General features: G+C 52.2%; 1 protein-coding gene across 3 annotated transcripts in view; it reads left to right on the plus strand.

Annotated features, from left to right (window-relative positions):
• The window catches only part of CDH22 (cadherin 22), a 123,660-nt gene that overhangs the window by 43,058 nt on the left and 55,014 nt on the right, over positions 1-25,588 (plus strand). For 2 of the 3 annotated variants that reach the window (XM_082359461.1, XM_082359462.1), the window contains exons 2-3: positions 9,585-10,215; positions 19,891-20,185. In XM_082359461.1, coding sequence (XP_082215587.1) covers positions 9,961-10,215; positions 19,891-20,185 — 550 coding nt within the window. In that variant the 5' untranslated portion in view covers positions 9,585-9,960. Of the gene's footprint in view, positions 1-9,584; positions 10,216-19,890; positions 20,186-25,588 lie in introns of those variants that run through there. The other variant, XM_082359463.1, reaches the window with a different exon arrangement.

The following is a 25,588-nucleotide window of genomic DNA, read 5'->3' on the forward strand; positions in this document are numbered from 1 at the left end:
TGAGATGATTGGATTGATGAATATCTCCTCCTTACACACACACACACACACACACACACACACACACGGAACAGAAGGCCATGGGGGCAGGGACTTCGATTTGTCCACTGCTACATCCTCAGCCTCCAGCACAGTGTCCGGCATAGAGTAGGTGCTCAGTAAATATTTAATGAATCAATGAATGGAACAAACAGAAGGAAACGATGCCATAGAAGGGCAGTCTCAGGGGAGATGGTGTGGCCGTAACCAGGCAACCCCACCACCTGGCCTTCCATCCATCCAGCCATGCATTCTTTCATCTGTTCATTCACACATTCAGTAGCACCCACTCTGAGCATGGTACAGAGGTGTGAGGTGAAGGGCAGAGAGCAGTGAGGGAGGTGCCCACGGCCAGCTGGCAGGATGCTGAGACTGAGACGAGAGAGTGTGGTTCTGAGCCAGCACTCAGACAAGTGAGCTCACTGGGGTCGGGGGTGGGTGAATTGGGGGAGGCAGACAGGCTGCCTGGAGAAGAGGGCATGGGCCCTGAGAGGTGGGTCAGTGTTGGATGTGGGGCAACATGGGAGAAGGGTATTCCTGGCAGAGGGAACAGCAGGAGCAAAGGCCTAGAGGCACAAAAGTAGTCAACAGTGGCTGGTGCCACCTGCCCAGAGAGATGAGTACATGAAAAGATGCAGTGACAATAACGTAGAGTGGGGCGTCCAGATCTCACAGGGCCTTGAGTGGCCACGTGTGCAGGCTTTGGAGCCAACAGCCCAGAGTTCAAATCCCAGCTCCACATCCTCCCGGTTGTATCTTGGGCAAGTTTCATGAACTCTTTGTGCCTCAGTTTCCTCATCTGAAAAATGAGGGCAAATAACAGTCCCCACCTCAAAGGACTATGTCTGTGTGGAGTCATTGAACAGGAAAAATTCTTTATTACTCTGAATGGTAACTAACGAATGCCAGGCCCAAGTCTGGACTTTATCTTGAAGGTGAAAGGGAGCTGGGGAAAATTTTGAAAAGAACCTTCCAGACTGAGCTGAGCTTCATGAAGGTGCATCTGGCAGCATGCCCAGCATAGACTGGGGGCAAGACTGGGGGCCCTTGGACCAGCCTTTGCAGATGGGGTGACCCTGTATGTGGGGTACATATGGCCCCAGCTCTGCTCGTCCCTCTCCCCTGACCTTCCACCTTTGCCACCCTGGATAATGGTCCAGCTACCAAGCCCAGAAGCTTTGGCATATCCTGACCCCCCACAAAAACACCCAGAGAGGCAGTCGCCACCCCACCTAGCAATATAACGCTGAGCTTATAGGACGCATGCATCACCCCCAAGACCCCAGGGACAGCCCACGGACTCGGCCCACACAGAGCAGGCCCCCATCCAGTCACTCGCTCCCCACTTACTGAGCGCCTACCACATGCAGGAAGTTGTTCTAGGTGCTGGGATACAGTGCACACGCGTGCTTCCCCTGCACACACCATGACTGATGCAAGCGCACACACGTGCTCAGACACACACGTGCTCATGGGTGTCAAGGCAGGCCAAGGCCGTAACTGGTCTGCTCTCTTGTTTATGGTTTCACCGTGCCTTCCTTGGAGCAGGGGGCGGGGGAGCAATGAGAGGTGAGCAGGGACAGGTGACCCTGCCCAGCACCCTTCCACACCTCAACGGCGCCTGCATTACTCCGGGGTCCATTCTGGCCTGGAGGGAGAGCACTGAGCTGTTAGAGATGATTTCCCCCCAGGGAGAAGGCAGCGGCCAAGCACAGAGAGATCTGGGCTCAGGATCCAGCCGGCATGGTGCCCTTGGGACTCGGGCAGGGCAGACAGGAGCCAGGCTGCCAGACACAGTTCCCACTGGCAGACCTGGGAGCCAGGTGGGCACGGAGAAAGGACATATACACGCCAAACCAGTGTGCAGAATGGAGGGAGTGAATGAATGAATGAGCAAATGAATGAGCTGCCTCTTCCTGCATCCCCCAGGCACCAGCCTAGCCCTGGAGCCAGAGGAAATACCCTGACCCGGTACAAGTCTTCACTCTTCTTGGAACAAGGTGCACTCATGGGCTCATAGCAGTTGTTAAATATTTATTTATTTGTTTATTTTTTGGCCACACCGTGTGGCATGTGGGATCTTAGGTCCCTGACCAGGGATCAAACCCGAGACCCCTGTATTGGAAGCGCGGAATCTTAACCACTGGACCACCAGGGAAATCCACAGTTGTTAAATAAATGCATGAGTGAATAAATGAGTGACTGAGTGGACAGATAATTATGAACCCCTTTTACCTGGTCAGGATACTTTGTACATAATGAGTCCAGTAGTATTTTTCAAGTGACCAGAAATAATAATAATAACAGTAGCCATTATCAGTATACTAGCTAAAATTTATTGCCGAACACTGTGGATCCCTTCACATGCATCATCTCATTTATTCCTCACACTAGGTCTAGAAGGTAAGCACTGTTATCCCCATTTTTCTGATAAGAAAACTGAGACTCAGAGAAATGGAGAAAATTACCAAGATCATACATACAGTAAAACAATGGAATTGGGACTCAAACCCTGGTCTGACTTTGGACCTCATGGCTTTAGGTCCCCTGAATGTTAAATTCTGCCCCAGAGATAGGGGCTAAGAAGATTATCAGGAATCTGGGGGAGGAGGCAGGGGTGAGGAGCCCCAGGCTGCACCATGAAGTCTCCCCTTTGTCCTGCCTGTGGGGTCACTGAACCCAGCCCCTCTTCTTGGTCTTGGCAGAGTGAGAGTCTGGGAAACAAATGTGGGATGGGTAGGATAAGAATTCCTTCCTCTGACCCCAGGGAGACAGCCAGATGACAAAGGAAGGCCTGGAGCCACTGAGCTTGCAGTGATACAGTCTTGGCAGCAATGGTACTAGGGCACTGAGAAATCAAGAAAGGACATGCTGGTCACCCAGCCCAGATTCTGATAGTATACAATGTAGGCAGTGGCAGTGATGCCCGCAGCAAATCAGCAAGTCTAGCAGCTCCTCAGTGAGAAGGAAAGGCATGTTGCCCAAGCAGCTCCCCAAATCTATCTGAGGCAAAATTCTCCTTAGTCCCTCCCAGACCCCAGCTCCCTGTTTGGCTCTGCCAGGTGTGTGTGGGAAGGAGCAGGGAGGGATGGAAGAAGGAACAGGCATGATCTCTGTCCTCCAGAATCTTGCCATCACTGCTGACACCAAACCCCAGAGGAAGACCCAGCTTAGAGGTCTGAGGGGGTTCAGAGGAGAGAGAGAATGAGAGTGTGGAGGAAGTGGGGCTGGAACTGGATCATCCAAGCCCAGAATGGATAACTTTGGTGGTTCAACAATATCATCAAGGATACAGATTGTTCCATCATTTCTTAGTAGGTCCCTTTGGCCTCTTGGAGTAGCTCCCCTCATTGTCCCAAAATGGCTGCTATTGCTCTGGCCATCACCTTCTCACACATGCAGAAAATAAAAAATTTCTCCTCAAGGCATCTCTTTTTAAAGAGTAAAAAATATGTATCCAGACGCTCTTCAGGAGTTATATTTCACTGGCCAGAATTATGTCACATGATACTTTCTAGACCAATCACTGGTGGGGATGGGGGCATGGCTCTTATTGGCTTAGACTAATCACTGTTCAGAGTGGAGGGGCTGTACACATGGTCAAGCTGTGGGAAAGTGGCTATCAAAAGAAAACTGAAACAAGAAAGAAGAATGGGGGAATGAATTAGCCTTTAGCAGCCAGCCCATCTTTTATATTTCCCATCGCTCTCTTTACACACCATAAAACCCAGCCAGACTGCTGGGGTAGGGGCGGGAGCTGGGGGAGCAGGCAAAACGAACCTCCAAAAATCCCTAGAGAGGCTGCGGCCCACTCACACGTGTCTCCACCTATTCTCTTCCCAGTCTCTCCTGAATCCACTCCAGTCACGCCTGCACACCCACCACTCAACCAAAATAGCTTTTATCAAGGCCACTAATGACCTCCGTGTTGCTAAATCCAATGGTCAATTCAAAGTCCGCATCTGACTTGACCTATCAGTAGGATGACCATATAATTTATCATCCAATCTGAGAGTAAAGGAGGGTATGACGCTATTCATAGTTATGCCAGGACAACAGATGTAAAGTGGAACTGACACAAGCAAAGGTGGACAGTCACCAGTTAATGCCTCCTTCTTTCTTCTATGGGCTTCCAAGGTACCTCCTCTCTCCTCCCCTCCCCTCCCCCTCTCTCCCCTCTTTCTCAACCTCCTTCGCTATTTCCTCCTCATCTCCCTGATCTCTATGTGCTGAGGTGCAGGACCTCTTCCCCATCTACGCTCACTCCTTCATAAGCTCACTCAGTCTCAGCTCTAAATATCATCCAAATTCCCTCACTGGTATCTGCAGCCGGGACCTCGCCCCTGAGCTCCTGACTGTTAAGTACAGTTGCCTGCTCAACGTCTCTGCTGGATGTCTAATAGGCATTGGATGTAGCACATCCAAGACTTGATTGTAATATGTCCAAATGAGTCCCTGATTGTCTCCCAAATCTGCTCTGCCCATGCTTGTCTGCAGCTCCGTGAAAGGACACCCCATCACTTCCGTCGCCTAGGCTGCAGATGTGGTCATGCTCGGTTCCTCTCTTTCCCTCACACCCCATTTCTGACCCATCAACATATCTTGTGATACAGCCTTATTCTCAGCACCTCCACTGCTCCCACTTGGTCCAAGCCACCTTTACTCTTTGTCTGGATTACTGAAATAGCTCCCTTGCCCCCTCCCAGCCCCATCTTCTCTCTATTTTGAATACAGAAGCCAAACAACCAGAGTGATCTTTTAAGACATAAATCAGATCATGTCATTCCTCTGCTCAAACCCTCCAATGGGTCCCATCTCACTCAGAAAAACCCAAAGGAGACCCTGCAGGGTCTGATGCCCAGCTCCACATCTCTCTGGCTTCATCTCCTGCTTCCCCCCTGCACTCACTCCATTTCAGCAACACTGGGCTCCTTGCTTTTCTCCTGCACACCAAATATGCACTGACCTCAGGGCCTTTGCACTTGCTGTTCCCTCAGCCTGGAATGCTCTTCTTCCAACTATGTGCACAGCTCTCTCCTTCCCTCACTTCAGATCTCTGTTCAAATGTCATTTTCACTGCTGGGCCTTCCCTGACCACCTTGTATAAATGATCATTTATAATACATGATTGAGAGAGAAAGAGGGAGAGAGAAAATCCCCATCCAGCACTTCCTGTGCCCCTTACCCTGCTTTGTTTTTCTCCATAGCACTTACCATCATCTGACATGTTATTTGTTTGTTTATCGTCCGAACCCACTAGACATGCAAGGGCAAGGACTCTGTTTCTTTTCATTGTGCTGAGAACAGAACAGAGTGGAAACACAAATATCTGTGGAATGAAGGAATGGGCACCAGATACACACATGCACTGGCATCCACGATTGCAGACCTGTGCCCACACGCACGTAGGAACCACACGCACTTACGTGGGCCCGAGGGCACATGGATTATAGGAGGTGAGGCTGAAGAGCAGACAGGGCAAAGCCAACATTTACTGAGCAAGGTTGGGGCTCGGCTTTTCATTCCATTTGGGATTAAACAACTGTTCAGTAGGCTGAGACGTGTGGCCCAGAGAAGTCCACCAACATGCCCAAGATCTCACAGGGAGGCCCAGCAGAGCCAAACGCAGCTCCAAGGCGCCAGAGCTGCCTCCGCTGAAGGACCTGGAATGCCAAGACAGGGTCCTGTAGTTGACACCCACTTGGGAAAAGCAGCTGGAGCAGGAGAGAAAGGAAGGGAGGGAGGGATGGGGCTGTGAGGGCCTCGTCCCTCAAATGACAGCACAGGATGCGCCCTGTACAAGGGGGTAGGTGGGCACGGAGATGCAGCCACCCTTGTCTTGCCAAGCGTGCCTCCTGGCACTGGGCTGCATCCACCCAGAGGGGCGTCTTTTCCCATCCCCTCAAAGGTGCCCTCCTCCAAGGGGAATCCAAGTCCTGGGTTCGAGGCCCTGCTCCATCACCAAGTATCCTATGCAACTTTGGACAACACTCTTGGACTCTGCCCCTTTCTAAAGTGGGATTTGACCTCAGACCTTTGTAGCCCTTCCACAGAGCACTCCCTCTGCTCCCCAACACCCTAAATTCCACATATCCAAATCCCTCCTGTGCTTTAACTCCAAGTGCCACCTCCTCTGTGATGCTGTCCCTACTCTGCAACCCACTATGCCTAGCCCTCCAAAGGTGAAGGACTCGCATCATGAAATTCGTGATTACGGCCATGTGCCATTTCAGTCTCCCATGGTTTTTATTGTATAAAGTCCCTCCTAATATTTCTCTGCACACTCAGAATAAAATGGACACTGCTTTCCTTCCTCCAGTCTGCCTTGTACCCGCCCTCTCCTGATGCATCTTCAACCACCCCCTTGCTCTGTACCAGCTACAGTGGCCTCCTTACTGTTCCTCAGCGTGTTCCAGCCTCTGGACCTTTGTACATGCTGTTCCCTCTGCATCGAACCTTGCTGTACCCTGCTCCTTCTCATTCTTCCAGATCAGCCAAATGTCACTTCCTCTGAGAGATCCTCCCTGACACCCTGTCTATAATAACACACACCCCAGTCCTTCCATCATCCTCTTCCTCCCTCTTTCCTGCTTTATATTCCTTCTTATCAATCCCCGAAATTATAGTGTAGATTTCATTCCTTTGTTACCAGAAGGTCAGCTCCATGAGAGCTGGGACTTTTTTATTGCTTTGTCTCCAGTGCACAGGGGCTGGCATCAGGGAGGCATGAGTAAATATTTGTAGAAAGAGTAAATGAATAACCAGAAGAAATGCATCTCTCTCCTGTCGTATAGCTGAGCAGCTGAGTGCATCTTGCTGTCTTACACAGAGAAACTGTTTTTCAAGTGTGTTGAATGAGTAAATGAAATGCATTTCTGTCTCCCTAGTTGTAGTAGATGCTGATGTATGATGAATGAATGAATGATTGAATCTTAGTATGTCCCCCTCTTGTAAAAGGTGTTATAAAGAAAGAAATCAAGGAAAGGAGAGAGAGAGGGAGGGAGAAAGAGCCACAACAGGGTGCCTGCAAACATTGGGGGATCTCCCCTTGTTCCCACTTCCTGCGCCAGGCCTCCCCAGAGATGGCCCCAGCCTCCCCCAAACCCTCCCTCCCACCAGCCCCTCCCTTCTGCGTCCCTGCAAGGCTGTGATGGGCCCTGAAACTGCCTGATGGAGCCTGGGGACCAGTTCCTGCAGCGCGCATGGAAGTCATAAGCTCCAGGAAATGAAGGCTTCGGAGCGGCGCCTCCTTCTCACCCATGACTCCAGCCTCGTTACAACCAGCCCAGGCCGTAACGTGGGGAATCAACGCTGGATCCCCAGAGGCGGCAGCACAGCTCAGGGATTGCGGAGAGGGGGCCACTTAGGTGGGGGGAGGTCCACCAACATCCCTGGGCGGTGCCTTCATCCCTAGACCCCATGGAGTGGGCGAGGAGGGGGTGGGACAGGGGAGCTGCGGATGCTCACAGCAGGGTCGTGGGCCTTCTTGATGTCCATTAATTCAGGGTGGGTCCTACAGGGAAAGAGGGCTGGCTCAGGACTCCTCCCCTCTGCTCTTCCCTATGGACCGTTGATGTTTTCTTATTCTCATTGCCCTGAAATGCACCATCACCCGCACCTCCCAACAGATGACTCCCTACCCTGGAACCCCTTCCATAAAGAAATTCTGGAGCTGATAGTGGGAAAGAGCACTGGGGAGTCGAGTATCTGCAAAATGGGTATAAGACACCAACTTTCACAGTTGTTGTGACTCCTGTGAGTTACTGAGTTAAAGGTAGAAGAATTACCTGCTGTGGTTCTGGGTCACAGGAAGTGATCAGCATGTCTTCTGCCCCAAAGAGTCCAGCCACTTCCTTTGTACACAGGAGGACCTGGCTGGGGCCAGGTCAGACCCTCACAGATTCTCTGCTTAGCCACACACCTCATGTTTCCAACCTGATTCCCCAAACTAGCCAGATCACCCTTAGCCTGGCTGCATACTCCTCTGTCAGAATGCCCATCCCTTTCTTCCCACCAATCAGATGCCCCCTCCTCCAAGAAGCAGCCCTGATGCCCTCCCACCCACCTGCCACTTCCAGACAGCTGTGCCCACTCCCTTCCCTGAGGCCCACAGGTGTCAGGTTGCACACCCTTTTACAGCTCTGATCACAAACAACCTGGCATTTAGGTCGTTACTGGGGGTCTTGTCTCTCATCCCACTAAACTGTGAGCTTATTTAATCTTTTTTACATCTTTATTGGAGTATAATTGCTTTACAAAGGTGTGTTAGTTTCTGCTTTATAACAAAGTGAATCAGTTATACATATACATATGTTCCCGTATCTCTTCCCTCTTGCATCTCCCTCCCTCCCACCCTCCCTATCCCACCCCTCTAGGTGGTCACAAAGCACAGAGCTGATCTCCCTGTGCTATGCGGTTGCTTCCCACTAGCTATCTATTTTACATCTGGTAGTGTATATATGTTTAATCTTTTTCTTAGCATCCAGCCCAAACCTGGCACAGAGTCAAAGCTCAGCGGAATGGAGTTGTTGAAATGAACTGGGCTTGGGGAGAGGAAAAGTGGGGACTGAGCCCCTCACCTCCGCTAATGCTTCTCAGTGCCTGAAACTCCTCCATGAAAGCAGCATTGCTGTCCCCTGTAAACACCCACATTAAGCCATTATTCATCATTATGGCTTGAGTAGGAGTTAGTCCCTCAGATCCTTTCTTGCTGAAAGCAGAATCTGATGGAGGGAGGGAAGGAGAGATGGATTGATCTGGGGAGGCAGTGCTGGTCCAGGAAGGGGAAGTGTCTTTCAGACTTTGGGAAAGGAAGGTTTTTCTGGGGAGTGTGGAGACACCCAAAGGCAAGCTCAGGGGGGATGTGACCCTGCCCAAAGCCACAGAGGGAACCTCCAAGCAAGGCCCTCTGGGACTCAGGTGCCCCACCCGTGAAAGGGAGCGTGGAGGGACTCACATGAGGTCAGCGGGCCTTCCCTGGGCCCCTGGTTTGGATGGAATGACCTCTCTGTGCTGCTGTGGGGAGGCAGGAGTGGTGGGTGGCGGGCTGCGTGCTGGACTCTATGCCCCCAGGAGGCCTGGGTCCTGGGAGCTCTTGAACACCCCTTCTGGAAGGGGCAACTTCCTCTCTAGGATGGGGGTTTTCTATGGGGTGGGCTGGGCTGGAGAGGTTGTCAGCCAGGGGGCAGGGAAAGCAGCTCATAAGGTCCCTGCCCCTGTGGGCACCCGGGCTGGCCCAGAACCACCAAGAAAGGGCTAGATGCGGGGACTGTGAGGAAAGGGGGCGTGCTGGGAGAGCGGGGGAGAGGAGAGGTGTGCGGTGGGAGTGGAAAGGAAGCATCCAGGGCTGGGGGAGGGGGAGGGGCAGGGCTACTAGGCCGGCGTGGGCCAAGAAGGCCGGAACCACTCTGTCTTGTTTGCCCCACGCTGCACAGTGCCAGGCACATGGTAGGTGTTTAATTAGTACCTAAAGGACAAAAAGGTAGACCCAACCTGCCCTGTCCCCGCAGACAGCCTCCTCTGATGTTTTCTTGTTTTTCTCGCAGGCTCCTGGCCCGGAAGGCCTCTCGTCCCCGAAGGACCCCTGCGCTCAGGGACCATGGCGCACCCCAGACTCCGGAGCTGCCAAGGCGCTGCCTGGTGATCCGGCCGCGGCGGCGCCAGGGGGGCGCGGGCGGGGACCCCGGGGGGCCGTCCATGCCCCGGGTGCGGCCGCGCCCCCTCCCCCTCCAGCCGGGCGCCTCCACGGCTGGGCGGCGTTCAGGGCCGCGGGCCTGTCCGGGTGCCCCGTCGGGGGCGGCGCCCCGGCGGCCGCGCTGAGGCCGCCATGTGACGCGGCGCCGCTCCGTCCTGCCACCAAGCGGCGACGCCCTGGTACCTCCCGTCCATGCTCCTGGGCCCAGGGCCCCTCGCAGGCCAAGCATGAGGCCGCGGCCCGACGGTCGGGGGCTCCGGGTGGGAGCGGCGCTGTCGCCCGCGATGCTGCTACTGTTGCTGCTGTTGATGCCGCCGCCGCCGCCGGGACCCCTGTGGGCGGCGGGCACGCCTGCGCCCTCGGCGTCCGGGGCTGCGCAGAACGGCGCGCCGGGCGCGGGCCGCGTGAAGCGCGGCTGGGTGTGGAACCAGTTCTTCGTGGTGGAAGAGTACACGGGCACTGAGCCCCTGTACGTGGGCAAGGTAAAGTGGCACCCCGCACCCGCTGTCCCGCGCCTGGGACCCTGGAGACGCCCGCTGGTAGGCGCAAGGGACCCCCAGTTCCCCTCCCCCCCCCCAAATCCCAGTCCCCGCTGCCTCCTCCCAGCTGCCCCTGGTCAGGAGCAGCCAAGAGGGTCATCACTCTGCTCCCATCCCTACTCCACATCCTTCTCTAGTCCCTCTTCCTTCTGCATCTTAGAGCAGAGAGTACTAGTAGGGAGGGAAACCCAGTCCGTCTTGTAGCTAGATGCATCTAGAATGGAGAAACGAGTTTGCAAATCTGATCATGTCACACACAAACTGTCCCCACTGTGTTTAAAATTCTTCAGTAGCTTCCCATGCACTTGAGGTCAAATCCAAACTCCCTCCCACTGCTTGCAAGGATCCGGCTCCTCCTCCAGCCTCATCTGCTGCCGCGCTCGCTCTGAGTTTCCGACCACAACACCCTTCTGATGGCCCCTCCGATGCCCCCACAGGCTCCTGCCAGCCCCGTCCCCCCTTATCTAGATTGTTTGCCTCCCTCAACTGCTCTGTCCTGCTCCGTTCTACTACTTCTGCTGCTTACTTTATCTCACACTCAGGCCTCTGCTCAAACGCCACTTCCTCAAAGAAGCTGCCCCTGACCACACCAGGCTGGGACAGACCCCTCTGCATGTGGCCATCCCTCCCTGTTATGTGCCCTCCTAGGTCCTTGTATCTTTCCTTCATAACACTTAATTATGCGTGTGTTTGTTTGATTATGCAATTAATGCATGTCTTTTCTATTAGATTGTGTGTTTTGCTCACCATAAAATCCCTAGTGCCTAGCACAGACATTGCTCACAAACTGTTCATTGAATGAATGAATGAATGAATGAAAGCTGCTTTCTCAAACTCTCTGAGTAAATGTTGCTTAACGTGGCAGAAGATCTGTGCCCTAAGAGTATAAGGAGCTGAGAAGGACTTTTGTTCATCCATTTAATCCCTGAGCCCCTCATGAGTGCAATGCTGGAGAGGCAGAGACAAGTGAGATCCAGCCTTTGCCATGTGGGGGCTCCCCAGAGTGGCAAAGACACCCTGGTACATAAAAAGCCTCACAGGTCAGCACCTGGCACTGAGTAGGCATTTAATAAATGGTATGTGTTGGCTGGCTTCATGGAAGTGTTTTCTAAATGCCTGAGCTGGGTTTTGATGTATGAGTAGGAGTTTGGGCTGATGAGGAAGAGGGCATAGCCTATCAAAAGACATAGAGGCCTGACGGAACCTGGCTTTTTCAGAGACTTGTCCGCAGTTGAGATGTTGAGGTGGAGGGTGTTTATAGGGCAGGAAAAGCAGCGCGGTGCCCAGGGACAGTTCTCTGGCTTCTGCCAAGGCCAGTCAGCTTTCCAGGAAGTTTTGGTCAGCAGAGGTGAGGGGGGACCAACTGTGGAATTTCCTGTGTGCTTAAATGAGTCTGAGAATTGGGAGGCTGACCAAGCTGCTCAGTTCAAGGCTCATGGCTCAGGACCCTCGACAAGGAGGAGAGGAAAGTTTGATGTAAACCTTGTGGGTTTGTCTTGCAGGAAACCCAGATTCTCACTGGTCTAGGTACAGTCATCCCTGGTCCTTGACTACTCTCCCCTCCATACATGTGGCTGAAGTTGATCCCCACAACAGAGCAAAGTGAAGATTTGACAGAGCACAGAGAGGTTCATGTCTCTGCTCAAGGTCACCCAGCAAACTAGTGGCAGAGCCTAGGACTCCTGACTCCCAGCCAGGGCGGTGAGATGGTGGGGCTGGTAGAATGGGGTGAGGGGAGGGGGAAGGAGGAACCAGTGCCAGCTGGGCAATAGCTAATGGTGAGGTAGCTAGGGATGCAGACTTTGGAGCCAAACACGCCTGAGCTCGAGGCCCGGCTCTGCCAACCAACCCATTAACCATATTACCTGAAACAAGTTACTTCACCTCTCTGGACCTCAGTCTCTTCGTCTGTAAAAGTGGGGCTAGGGGAGCCCACTTCCAAGGGTTGTTGAAAGGATTAAAGAAGAAAACTGAGCACAGAAAGTGTTCGGCCTGTGGCCTGGTTGTTAGTTTATTGTTGTTTTCTCATTATTCCCACATGAAGCACTTAACCCTTAAACTGCAAGGTAGAAATCGTTTCCTTTTGTGGGCAAGGAACTTGAGGCGCAGAGAGGGCAGGCAGACAGTGGGCAAGTGGCTTAGCCAGGATTGGAACCTGTATTCTGATTCTCCAGACATCTCCAAGACCTCCAGGCCTGGGAGAGAGACTTTGGTCCAGGAAACCCCAGAAAGTCAGGGAAGGACTCTGACACATCTCCCTGAATGTCAGCTGTAGTGGTCTCAGGCACCTCAGCCCGGTTGTCTACCTGGAAGCTGGGGCTCTGAGAAGGCCTCTCAGCCACTCACCTCCTGAAAAGATGAGAGAAACCAGCCGCTGATTCACCACTTCCAACCTGCATCCACCTAGCCATTATCATCATGAGTCAAACGCCACCCCTATTGCCTTGAATCACAGTCTGTCGGCGATGGGGGGACCCTAGTAAGTCCCTTCCTTGTAAGATGGGGAAGCTGAGGCTAGAGGCAGAGAACATCATGCCAAGGCCAGTTAGCTTTCCAGAGAGTTTTGATTAGCAGAGATGGGGTGAGACCAACACGGTGGTATAACCAACCCCAAGAGACAAGGCTCTCCTGACACCGGGTCTGGGCCCAGTGCAATTTTTTTAAAAAATTTTTATTGGAGTATAGTTGATCTACAATGTTGTACAGCTGTACAGCAAAGTGAGTCAGTTATACATATACATATATCCACTCTTTTTTAGATTCTTTTCCCATATAGATCATTACAGATTATTGAGTAGAGTTCCCTGTGCTGTACAGTACCGTCCTATATTAAGCATCTTCTATGAGCCAAACATCGTGCCCGGCCCCGGGGGTCTTCTCCTCACACCAGCCTCTCGCAGCATCCCCACTGCTGTCACGTCTACGTTGTCTTCCCCCTCCATCATCTTCACCCAGAGCCCCTCCTTGCTTACTCTCAAGGCCACCTCCAGAAAAGCACTCCATGCAGGAAGGAGAGAGAAGTTTCCATCTCTTTGCAAACATGTGCCCAAAGCACCCTTTCTTGTGAAAGGTGGTGTAGTGTGTGGTTCAGGGGGGCCAACCAGAGCCAGACTGCCAGGGCTCAAATCCCAGCTCTGCTGCTGATTCCCTCTCTGACCGTGGCACATTATTTAACCTCTCTGTGCCTTAGTTTCTTTATCTGCTGAGTGAGGCTATACCTGGCACCTCCTCAAAGAGTTGCGGTGAGGATTCAATGAGTTAGCATATGTCAGGAACCTGGAGAGCACCTGGTATGTGCTCAGTAAGTATTAGCTTTTATTATGATGGGTCTCACCTGTTATTTCTACCACCTAGAGTATGCATAGATATTATGAACCCCTGCCCCCAATCTCGAAAGCCTTCTGGGCAACCTGATGTCCTAGTTTCTCACCGCAAAGTAGGGGGACGTGGTTGCCAGCCCACCCCTCGCTCTAGGAATATGAGCTCGGCCTTTTAAAAAACCACCTGTCCCCTTTCCAGCCAAGTCCCACATTTGTTCAAGTGGTTGTGTGCATGCATGCACACACACACTCATACCACTCTCTCTCGCTCTTCAGGGAAAAAGGACTTCTCCACGGTTTCAGTTAATTCACTGCTTCCCGGTCCCCCGCCCCAGGGAGCCATAGGGAGCATCTGTCCTTGCCAAATTCCAAAGGTAGCTTAGCAACGGCACCATCAGCTGAGTGAACCCCGGGCACCCAACGGTAACCTATTTTGCAACTGCCTCCTCCATCACTCACCGCCAGGCTCCTGTCGGCACCTGCAGGAACCACTGGCCCCCGTGGTTGTCACCAGGGCCCCACACCAACAGCTCCCTCTGCTGTCCTGCCCCCCCTACTCCCCACCCCCGGCAGCTTGGCTCACCTCTTCCCCTCACCTTCTCACAACACCCACCCTCAAAGCAACCTACCAACATTTCCATACAATCTGGGTACTTGGACTAATCCCTTTTCCGAACTGTAATTTCCCCCGAGGTTTCTGTCGGCTGCATGTGGATTTTGTAGGATTTTTAATTTCTTTTTTTTTTTTTAAAGAGAGAATTATGGGGTCAGCACTTATGACCAACTCCTGTGGGCGGTGAGATCTATTTTAGATATACGGCAGGATTAAGGTGAGGAAGAGAGCAGATTTAATTAAGTTGCTAATATTTAAAGAAAATTGATGAACTCCTGGTTTACGAGTAGCACAGGCATGAACAAACCCCTCATTCCAGGGGAGGCTTTTTATTTGATTTGCTTTCCGTTTAAATCCTGGACTCGTTTTATTTGTGTAGCCGCACTGTCCGTTTAATTGTCTTTAATAAGGAAAACGTACCTCTGCTCACATTTAATTTTGATTTAATTAGGAGGAAGTAATTAATGGCCTCGTAAATCCCACTTTTCAGCCCCCCAGGATGAGAAGCCATCACTGTGGTGTTTTTCATGTTGTTTATGATCCAGGGCTGGGGCTTAGGGAGGGGGAATTCCCTCAGGGGCTGTCTACACTCAATGCAGAGAAAAGAACCCAGGATGTGGAGCCAGACAGGCCTTGGGCTGCCTCTTGTTAGCTGTGTGGCTTTAGGTACGATATGGGCCCTCTCTGAGCCTCAGCTTGCCAATCTGTACAATGGGGAGAGGATAATCTCTGAGTCACAAGATCATTATGAGCTATCAAGGAGGTAACAGTAGGGGGTCTAGAAGTGTGCCCAGTGACTGACCTTCCTAGTCTAGCTCATGTGCACCTGGGATTTAACAGAGTGACTGGATCCTCCAGAAATCCCAGCAGACAGTTGGAGAATTCTAATGACAGTTGTATATTTCATTATTCACGTATTCAATGTTTGGTGCTGTGGCCTATCCTGGGGACCAGGGAGCAACGAACAGCCATATGCTTGATCCTCAGGGAGCTCACTGTCTAACACACACACACACACACACACACACACACACACACACACTCACACTCACCTGTCCCACTCCCCCTGTATTTTCTCTGCATGCATTGTCAGGACAGCTAGCGTGTGCCAGGCGTGGGGAGTTCAGACAAAGACAAATCAAAGTTACTCCCTGCCCCTGAGCCCCATGACAACTGAGGAGACAGATTGCAACACAGAGGTGATACAGGGGAGTGTGGAGCAGAGGGGAGTGTGCATGGGACAGGGGTACAGAGCGGCGGGAGGGCAAATGGGAAGGCATCTGGGAGGGCTGCCTGAGGAGGAAACAAGCTGAGTTTAAAAGACAAGAAGATATTGCATGATGGCCCCTGTGTCTCCAGTGGGTCAGGATTTGAGCCTGTGGTTCTTGTGTCAGGAGATGGGGGGATGAACTAGGTGACCCTCAATCTCTTCTGAGACCAGGTGCCAGAAAAGGAGAGAAAACTCATCTTTACTGAGCACTTACTATGTGCCAGGAGCTCCCACATATTATCTGATGAATCTTTGGACTCTATGGGGAAGCATTATCAGTCTCATTTATAGATGAGAAAGCTGAGGCTCAGAGAAGGGTAGCTTCTTGCTCAGGGCCAGGCAACAAGTGGGTGACAAAGCTGACGCCGGCACCCGGCCATTCCTGAATACAAGGCCCATCACCTCTCCTGATTTGTGTCGTGAAGTCCTTTTCCAAATGATGAAATAGAGGCTCAGATTGAAAAGGCCGCCGATAACCACGGCCTGCAGGTACAGGGTGGTACAGGCCTCTCCCCCAGCCGTGAAGCCCAGTGAACGCCCTGTAGCCCACTCCATCTTCCTTTCTCCCGCTTCTTTAGCCAGAAACGTTGTAAGTGGACTAACCAGATTCCAAAGGCTGCAGAGGGACCAACCTGCGCTTTGGAATCCAACAGAACTAAGCCCATCTCGGTCTGTTCACCTGGAAAATGGGGAGACATTTACGTATGCCACAAAATTAAATTAGATTTCTGCAGAGGCCTGCAATCTGGCACATAGTAGGCGCTCGGTAAATAAGAGCACCGTCCTCCAGCCTCGTAGCTGAGATTCTTGAGAAATATCCTCCTGGAGTAGAACCACAGGCACTTCCTCTCCACTCCAGAGCCAGGACCCAGGCAGGTGGGGCGAGTAGCCCCAACCCAGCCCAAATCTGCAGCTCTGAGCTCTTAGCTCCTCTGCAGGCCGACCAGCCCTGTTTGGACTCTGCAGTCCCCAGAGAGTAGCCACTGGACCCCACTGTGAGCTCTGTGTCATGCTTTACAGAAGAATATCAGTGACATCACTACTGGGCTCTACTCCCTCCTCCCCCATACTCAATGGTAGGTGATCCCTGGTCAGGGTCTGAGATAAAATGTCAAGGGCAGCGGGGACGTGATGGAGACAGAAAGGGAAGGAGACAGCCACTTACAGAGTGTGTAGGTCATTACCAACATGCTCACGTTTCATCTTCACCACACCTGTGCGAGGTAGGACTTGATCTGATTTCTCAGGTGGAAAAACAGACCCAGAGGGGTAAAATTAACAAGCCATGCAGGTTGATCACAACATTAGTGAGCCATGGGATCAGGAGATTGGCTTCCTGCACTTAGCTGGGTGACAAAGCAAATGACCTCCCCTCCCTGTGCCTCAGTTTCCTCATCTGAGAAATGGGAATAATAATAATGTTTCATAGGGCGGTGATGAAGACTAATAAGATTACAGGTGTTAAGCATTCCCCCGAATGGTATCTATTCTACCACACTCCTTGGGAATGTTTACTGATTAAATAAAGGCCCGCAACAGGTCTGATTGGGAAGTGGGTGGAGGCACCCTAAAAGGGAACACATTTGCCCTCTCCTGTCCCCAGCTCCCCTGGGCAAAGGTGGAGGAAGAGCATAAACAGCAAACAGGAGAGACAGGTCTCCTCATCCCCAGCACTGCCGATGATTCAGGGCTGATGTCTTGAGATAATTTTATTGGGGGTATTAAACTGAGTTATGAGGTTTTTACAATCCAGCCACTTATGAGAAATCTATTAACAGTAACTGGACAGGAAGAAGGCTTTTCAGTGGAGCCCAGGACGGGCATTAATTGGGGCAATCTATAACAGGACAGGGACCCGGAAAGGTTCCACCCAACGCCTCCATTTACTCCCTGCAATTTCTGCTGAGAATCAGCAGACTCGCCAAAAAGAGAGAGATGCCCATTAATCGGCTAATGAAATATGAAAATGTTTATGGACCATTCAATCTTCCAAATGGCACTTCTATAATCCACCTTTCAGACACAAAGTTCCACCAGCAGAATTTATACTCAGGCTCCTCCTGCATGGCAGGGGGTGGGCTTTCATCCCTCTTCATGGTGACTTCTTTGGCACCTGTTATCCTGCTGAGTGGGCTGGGGTACATGCCGTCCTGGCCCGAAAGGGGCCTTAGGGATTCTCTTGTTCACGCGCCATCTTTGCGGAAGCTTAAAGAGGAGCAGGGACCTGCCCAAGGTCACCAGCTTCATTGGATGCATTTTCCTCTGCTCAGAGCTGCCTCAGAGATTTGGACGTTGGAGGATAAGGACTTGGGTGTTTCTATTTGGGAGAACAGTCCTTCTGCTGGTTCCTTGCCCAGGAGATCTCAGTGCAGTGAAAACAGCCTGGGTTCTGGAGCTTAACAGTGCCTGGATTAAATCCCAGTTATATATAGCTAACATTTAGTAATAATATAATAATAATGATAGCTACCGTTTATGGGACACTGATTATGTCACAGGCAGGGCTGATTTTCAGCTAGTACAAAATGGTATGGTTGTACCGGTTGTTAAAATAGTGAAAAAGCTCCCTACCTGTGGTAAATAGTCTGTTTCCTCTCCCTTGCCTCAACTTCCTCAGCCCCTCTGACCTCTCTGGGATCCAGCATCCAAAGGGTTCCCACCTGAACCAGCAGGGACCCTGCTGCAGTACCACTCCATGGGCAGTGCCTCTGCCGGGCTGGCTGTTACATATTGTGTCACCTGGTGCCAGGCAGGTGCTAAGGGCTTTATGTGGACTTTACACTCAATTAGCCCTCCAGTACCTCTAGGAGGAGGTGCTATTATGACCCACATGTTAGAGAGGAGGCAACTGAGGCCCAGAGAGGTACAGTGATTCGTGCAAGGACTCACAGGGAGGTGATGCTGGAGCCGAGGCTGGACCAGGCTGGACTGCCTCTTCTGCCGCCATGGGCTCCTCCCAGGAGGATTGAGGATGGAGTGAGAAAGCCCAGGCTGTGGACCAGGCCGGTTCCTCCAGCAGTCTGACCTTGAGCAAATCATCCTATTTCTCTAAACCTCAGTGGGAAAATGAAAAAAAAAAAATCTGCGAAGTTAAGATAGCAAAACCTACTCTAGTAGGGATTTTTTTTAAATATGTATTTTATTTGTTTTTATTTATTTTTTTTTTTAGGCTGCGTCGGGTCTTAGTTGCAGCACGCAGGATCTTTCGTTGCAGCGCGTGGGCTCTTCGTTGCAGCGCGCGGGCTTCTCTCTAGCTGTGGCACGCGGGTTCCAGAGTGCGTGGGCTCTGTAGTTAGCGGCCCGCGGGCTCTCTCGTTGAGGCGCGCAAGCTCAGTAGTTGTGGCGCGCGGGCTTCACTGCCCCGCGGCATGTGGGAACCTAGTTCCCCCACCAGGGATCCAACCCGCATCCCTTGCATTGGAAGGAGGATTCTTTACCACTGGACCACCAGGGAAGTCCCGTAGTAGGGATTTTTTTTTTTTTTAAAGAACTCTGAACCAGATAAGTATGTAAATTGCTTAGTACACTGCCTGGCACATAGTAGGTGCGCCTCCAGTTTGCATTCCCTTTCCCCCTCTGTCCCTCCACTCCCTGTCCCCACCCTGTGCCAAACCCTGAGGCTGGCTCTCCAGGTACCAGATGAGTAAGAAAATACCTCCGGGAGCTCAGAGCCTAGGGATCCTGGACCTGTAACTCAGAGTGAGGTCATGGACAGCAGCTTGGAAATTTGTTAGGAATGCAAATTCTGAGGCCCCACCCCAGACCTCCTGGATCAGAATCTGCTTTTTACCAGGATCTTCGGGTGATTTGCATGCACATTAAGATTTGAGAAGCATGGCTACAGCAATCCTACAGGCCGAACATGATAATGATGACTTGCTGTATTGCAAAGATCTTGGAGGGGAATGGTGGGGTTGGAGGTAGGCGCAGGGAGGGAATCCATAAACGCTTTTGGGAAGAGGTGGCGTCTGAACTGAGCCTCGCAGGATGAGTAGCCTTTCAGTAGACAGAGAAATAAGGACAGGGCGCTCAGAGAAGAAGCAGAGAGTTGTGAGGTGGTTCTGATTTCTTTGTAAAGGCAATAGGGAGCCGTGGAAGAGTTGCAGGCAGGGGAGGACGTGTTCAGATCTGCCCCTGAGGCCGACAGCTCTGGCTGCAGAGGGGAAGGTAGATTACAGGGGCAGGGCTGGAGCAGGAAGAGCCATGGCGGGCTAGTGAAACATTCCAGACCAGACAGTGAGGCCTGGGACTGGGATGACGAGTGGCTTCCCCAGCCTCAGTGTCTCCACTGAAGAATGGGTATGTCAAAGAAGAGATGTGCTTAGGCACAGGCCCCCAGTGGGACTTGGGCAGGGGGAGCGCCAAGAGGAGCTCCCACCCCAGCCTCCACCCTGCCTTCCTCCCTGCCTCCCCAGATCCACTCGGACTCAGACGAGGGTGACGGAGCCATCAAGTACACCATCTCAGGCGAGGGCGCTGGCACCATCTTCCTGATCGACGAGCTGACGGGCGACATCCACGCCATGGAGCGCCTGGACCGGGAGCAGAAAACCTTCTACACGCTGCGGGCTCAAGCTCGGGACCGCGCCACCAACCGCCTGCTGGAGCCTGAGTCGGAGTTCATCATCAAGGTGCAGGACATCAACGACAGCGAGCCCCGCTTCCTGCACGGCCCCTACATTGGCAGCGTGGCCGAGCTCTCGCCCACAGGTGGGTTGCCGGCTCTGAGGGGCGCGGTGAGCCGGGGAGCGGGGAAAGGGGAGCTGCCAGGTTGTGAGAAGGAGCCTGCTGCAGGGAGGGGCAGGGGAGACAGGGTATAGGTGTGAGCCCAGGTGCCCACACGGACTCAGGCACAGTCCGGGCAGTCACAGCTGCACTTCTGGACAGAGACACACATGTGATCTCAGGCACATACACGGGCACAGTCCCTATGTGGACATGGACCTATGTGCAGACACAGAGACGTACTTGGACATGCTTATGCACCCACACAGAATCACACAGGCAAGACCCACTTACAAGCTCAGCTGTCCACCTGTGCACAGCCCGGCTCAGGTACGGCCCCAGGCATGGACAGCATCGGGACGGTCACACACACAGGCATGGCTGTCCCCCTGGACACGGCCCTTCCCCAGACTTCAACTCACCCAGACACAGCACAGCCCTTGGCCGCAACTCCCACACAAATGCAGGCACAACTGAACGTGGGCACACCTACAACCTAAATCAACCAGAGTGGGCATAGCTGAAACAAGACCCCACCACACAACCACACATGGCCTCACACTAGACACAGCGACATGCAACGTCACCCAGGAAACAGCCCCTCACATGGATGCAGCTTATGCACAGACACCTACCTAGACACAGGCAAAAGCCACAGCCAGACATTTTTACCATCCTGGGGCCAGGCTTCACCAGAGCGTAGCCGCAGACAGGCCTGGGCACAGCCAGACGCGACAACGTCCAGACGGCTTCCTCCACGGCCCACAGGAAGCCCCAGCACACCAAGACCCAGCCACCTGGGGACACAGGCTCACAGAGGTGGCCGAGCCCCCAGACACAGATTCAGCCGCCTCTACCCAGGTGTGGCTGCAAACACCAGGGGCGCCGCACACACACAGTTGTAATAGAAAAGGCAGGACACACACCGAAGCACACATCTGCAAGAAGCCTTCAGACACAGCCATCCTCAGAAACACAGCTGCGCAGCAGCGGGACACTGAAAGGAAAGGTTGGACAAACCTGCCTTCCCCCACCATAGGGCCCACAGGTAGTGGACTGACCATCAAGGCCCCGCCTAGCCGAGGGCTCCTGGTAGAAGCTGGAGTCGTGGCGTGAGGGGCAAGCCAGTAGCTGCCACCTTCCCCACCGCATTAGGCTAAGTCACCTGCAAGCCAGACTGGACAGGGAACAGTGGCCCTAGGTCCTAGAACACGTCCTGCCGCTGACAGACTGTGGCCGAGGGCTTGGCACTGCCTCTCACTTGGCCTTCCAGCTCTGCAGCTACATGTCAGAGGCTGGGGGAATTTGGGTTCTTGGGGAAGAGTGCAGTCAGCCCTGGCTTCCAGATTGGACCACGATCTGGCAGATTGGTGGGTAGTGAGCGGGCAGCCGGTGACAGAAGAGAAGGGAGTGGACCGGAGAAAATGGTGAGCACAAAGGAATGGTGGGAGAACAGGGAATGGCGAGGGTGTGAATGTGGGTGTGGGCTGGCATTCACACACACACGATGCACGCGTGCCTGGTGCGCCTATGCATCTCACACGTGCACAGGTGTGCACGTGCATGGCCATTAAGGCCCGTGTGTGCATGTGACAGGCTATGTGTCTGTTGAACGGATTCATTCATTCATTGAACAAATATGCATAGGCACTGGGGACACAGCGAGAAGAAGGTAGACCAGCCTCCCTGCTCTCTCACAGAGGGGACGTTCTGGCCGAGGAAGACAGGCGGGAAGCAAGTTAACAGATCATGGGTCTGGGAAGATGACACTGAAGCAAAGACTTGAAAGAAGCAAGGGCATGGGCCCTAGGGAACAGCATTCCAGGCAGTGGGAACAGTACATGCAAAGGTCCCAAGGTTGAATTCCCTCTGAGGGGAAGCAGAAAAGCGACCAGATCATGCAGCCACGTGGTCATAGTCAGGGTTTTGCCTTTTAGGCTCAGCAAGCTGGGAAGTCAGTGGAGGGGCTTGTTCAGAAGAGTGACGTGATGTGACTTAATTTTAACAGGGTCCTGTGGCTGTTCCATGAAGATTAGATGGGGAGGTGGGGGTAAGGGCAGAAGCAGATTGCCCATTGAGAAGGATATTGCAGTTACCTAGGCAGGAAATGATGGTGGCTTGGAACAAGGTGGTACCAGCAAGGGTGTTGAAAAGAGGTCAACTTCTGGATATATTTCAAAAGTAGAGCCGAAAGCATTTGCTAATAGATTGGATGTGGGGCGTGAGAGAAGAAAAATTCAAGGATGACTATCGAGATTTTGACCTGGGCAATTAAATAGATGGAATCTCTATTTACTGAGATGGGAGAAACAGTGGGAGGAACAGATTTTGGGGGGATGGAGGGAAATCAGGAGTTTGGTTTCAGACCTGCTAAGTTGGAAGTATTTATTAGAAAGCCAAGGAGAGATCTTGGAAAAGGCAGTTCAGTATACAGGTTCAGCAGCAAGGTCTGAGCTAGAGAGATAAATCTGGAGGTTGTCCATGGCAAAGACCCAGGGAGTACTTAGAACTCAATTTTGCAAGTGGGGAAACTGAGGCTCAGAGCAGGAGTGATGGGTCCAAGGTCACACAGCAAGTGAGAAGTAGCTTAAACCCCTGACTTCCCAGGTCCAGCAGCCCTCACTCCTGGACTCAAACTCTGGCCGAAGGAGACGTGGCCCTCTCTCTCTTCACCCAAAACTGAACTGCATGTTTCTGCATGGAAAAGGCCAGAAAGATGACGAGAGAGATAAGGCTGGAGAAGGAAGCTGGAATCATATGCGAAGGACTTGAGGGAAGCACATAACCTGGGAAAGGCTTAAGCAAGGAAGTAACGTGGGCAGACTTGCATTTTAGAAATCTCCCTCTACTGTGGGGTGGAGAGTGGGTGGGGATGAGGGGTCCAGAGGGAGGTGCAGCCCCATATGCGCCATGTTGGCTTGCCCATCACCACTTCACTCTCACTTCAACTCTGAGTGGTGGCAGGACTGATGTCAACATCCCCATTGAACAGATGGGAACACCAAGGCTCAGAGAGAGGAGAAGATGTACCCACAGTCACATAGCAAGTCAATGACTGAGCAAGTTGGGCTTGCCTCCCAGGCTGTTGGAGCAGCAAGGTTCTTGTGTCACTCGTGGGGAAAGTGAGACCGAGAAGAGGGCAAGGACTCATTCAAGGTCACCCAGAGAGTAGGAGGCAGTGCCAGCCCCCAGCTTCATGAGCATGGCCCCAAGGAGCCCCAGCCCTGCCTCACCTTCCTCTCCCGGTCCACTGACTCTGACATTCCGCTCAGGAAAAAGTGGGGACTTAACTAGGACAAGCCAGGGGAACCCAGGAGGGGGAAAGAGGAAGCAGAAATTAAATTAGTTTATTTCATTTGAGCAACTTTTTGAAGGGGAGGCAAATCCGACACCGGGGTGCTTACGGAGACTCCAGGCGGCTTTGAAAATCAGTCACAATTACTGAGCCTCCTGATCTGGGCTGAGCGGGGCGGGGCCGACAAGCAGCACCAGAGTCTGGGCGGCTTCGGACATCAGAAGGAGCGGGAACACAGCTTGGAACATGAAAGGCAGCAGCGCTCACAAATTAAACCACTCACAGCTTAAAAGGGAAGGGAAGTGTGCCGGGGGCCTCCAATGAGCCATGCTTCTGAGGAGGGGCACGCCAGCCACGCTGAGCCTAATGCAGCGAAGCGGGTCCTGCCTCTGACAGTCAGGAGGCCTGGCTCCCCGCGTGACCTTGGGAAAGTCCCTGCCCCTCTCTGGGCCCCAAATTCCCTTCTGAGCACGGAGGGGGCTCACTCACGCCCAGATGTTTACTGAGTGCCTGCTCTGTGCCAGGCACTGTTCCAGGCACTGGGGATTCTTAGAAAGCCTACATCTAGAGCAAGGAGAGAGACAGGAAAGAAATAAACAAGTCAACATATAAATGCACCCTGTGGTGTAAGTGCTGTGAAGAATAAGGGAATTGGGAGTTATATTGGGGGAGTGCTATTTTAGAGGGGTCAGGGAAGGCCTTTCTTTTTTATAAGAGAACCCTTGAACAAAGATCTGAAGGAACCAAGGGAATGGACAAAGGAGCTATGTGAAACAGTGGTTTTCAAAGTTTATTGTGCATCCAAGTTACTTGGAGGGCTTGTTAAAACACGGATGGCTCCCCTCTCCGCCCCAGGGTTTCTGATTCAGTAGGTCTGGGCTATTAGAAATGTTTGCATTTTTAACAAAGATGCTGTCAAAGGTGATGCTCATGCTACAGGTTCAGGGACCACACTTGGAGAACCACTAAGCTAGAGGAAGAATGTTCCAGGCAGAGGGAAGAGCGAGTGCAAAGGTCCTGAGGAATAACGTGTTTGGTCATGTTTGAGGAATAGCAAGGAAGTCAGTGTGGCTGAAGAGAAGAGTAAATGAGGGGGAGAGGATCCAAGGAGGTCAGAAGAGGTACCGGAAGCTGGACCACATAGGACTTTGTAGCCATTGAAAGCTTTGGTTGTACTGTGAGTGAGATCGGGAGCAGAGGAGTTATATGATCTAACGCAGATTTTTAAAAGATGATTTGCTGGCCGCCATGTTGAAAATAGACTGTAGGGGTCAAGGATAGAAGAGGGAGATCAACGAGGAGACAACTGCAGTCTTGGGGGCAAGAGGTGATGGTGACTTGGATTCTGGATGTATGCTGAAGGTAGAACCAACAGGGTTTGTGAGGGATTGGATGTGGGAAGTGAGAGAGAGAGAAGACAAGGATGATGCTGAAGTTTTTGACATGAGCAACTATATGGATGGAGCTGCTGTTGCTGAGATGGGGAATGATCCAGGAAGAGCAAGTTTGCAGCACAAAATTAAGAATTCATCATTGGACACATTAAGATTGAGATGTCTACTAGAAGTCCACGTGGAGTTCTCAAGGGGACAGTTGGATCTCTGAGTCTGGAGGTCAGGAGCAAGATCAGGGCTGGAGTTACAACTTCGGAAGTCATCAGCAGAGAGAGAATTTAAAGCTTGAGGCTGGGTGAAATCAACAAGGGAGTGAGTTTTGGTAGAGAAGAGTTAGACTAGATAATCTCCTGATGTTAGGGGGCTAGACCCTCTTCCCTAGGCTGTCGCAAACCGACCAGTGGACCACAAGAGAATTTCACAGAGCTCCTGTGCCCACTTCAACTCCACCTATTTATTAATGCCAACTATGTATAAGACAAAATACTTGGCACTGTTGAGGATACAGAAATGAGAAGTTCAATCCAACACACATCTATTAGCCACTACTTTATTCTGGGCACTGCAGGGGATATAAAGATAAGTAATTGAATTAAATCCACAAATGTTTATTAGCACCCATTATATACAAGGCCTCCAGTGTACTTGGCTCTGGAGGGGTTGCAAAGATGAGTCACCCAACTAAGCAAACATTTATTA

The sequence above is a fragment of the Balaenoptera borealis genome, assembly GCF_965194805.1.
Source record: "Balaenoptera borealis genome assembly, chromosome: 16".
NCBI classification, from domain to species: domain Eukaryota; kingdom Metazoa; phylum Chordata; class Mammalia; order Artiodactyla; family Balaenopteridae; genus Balaenoptera; species Balaenoptera borealis.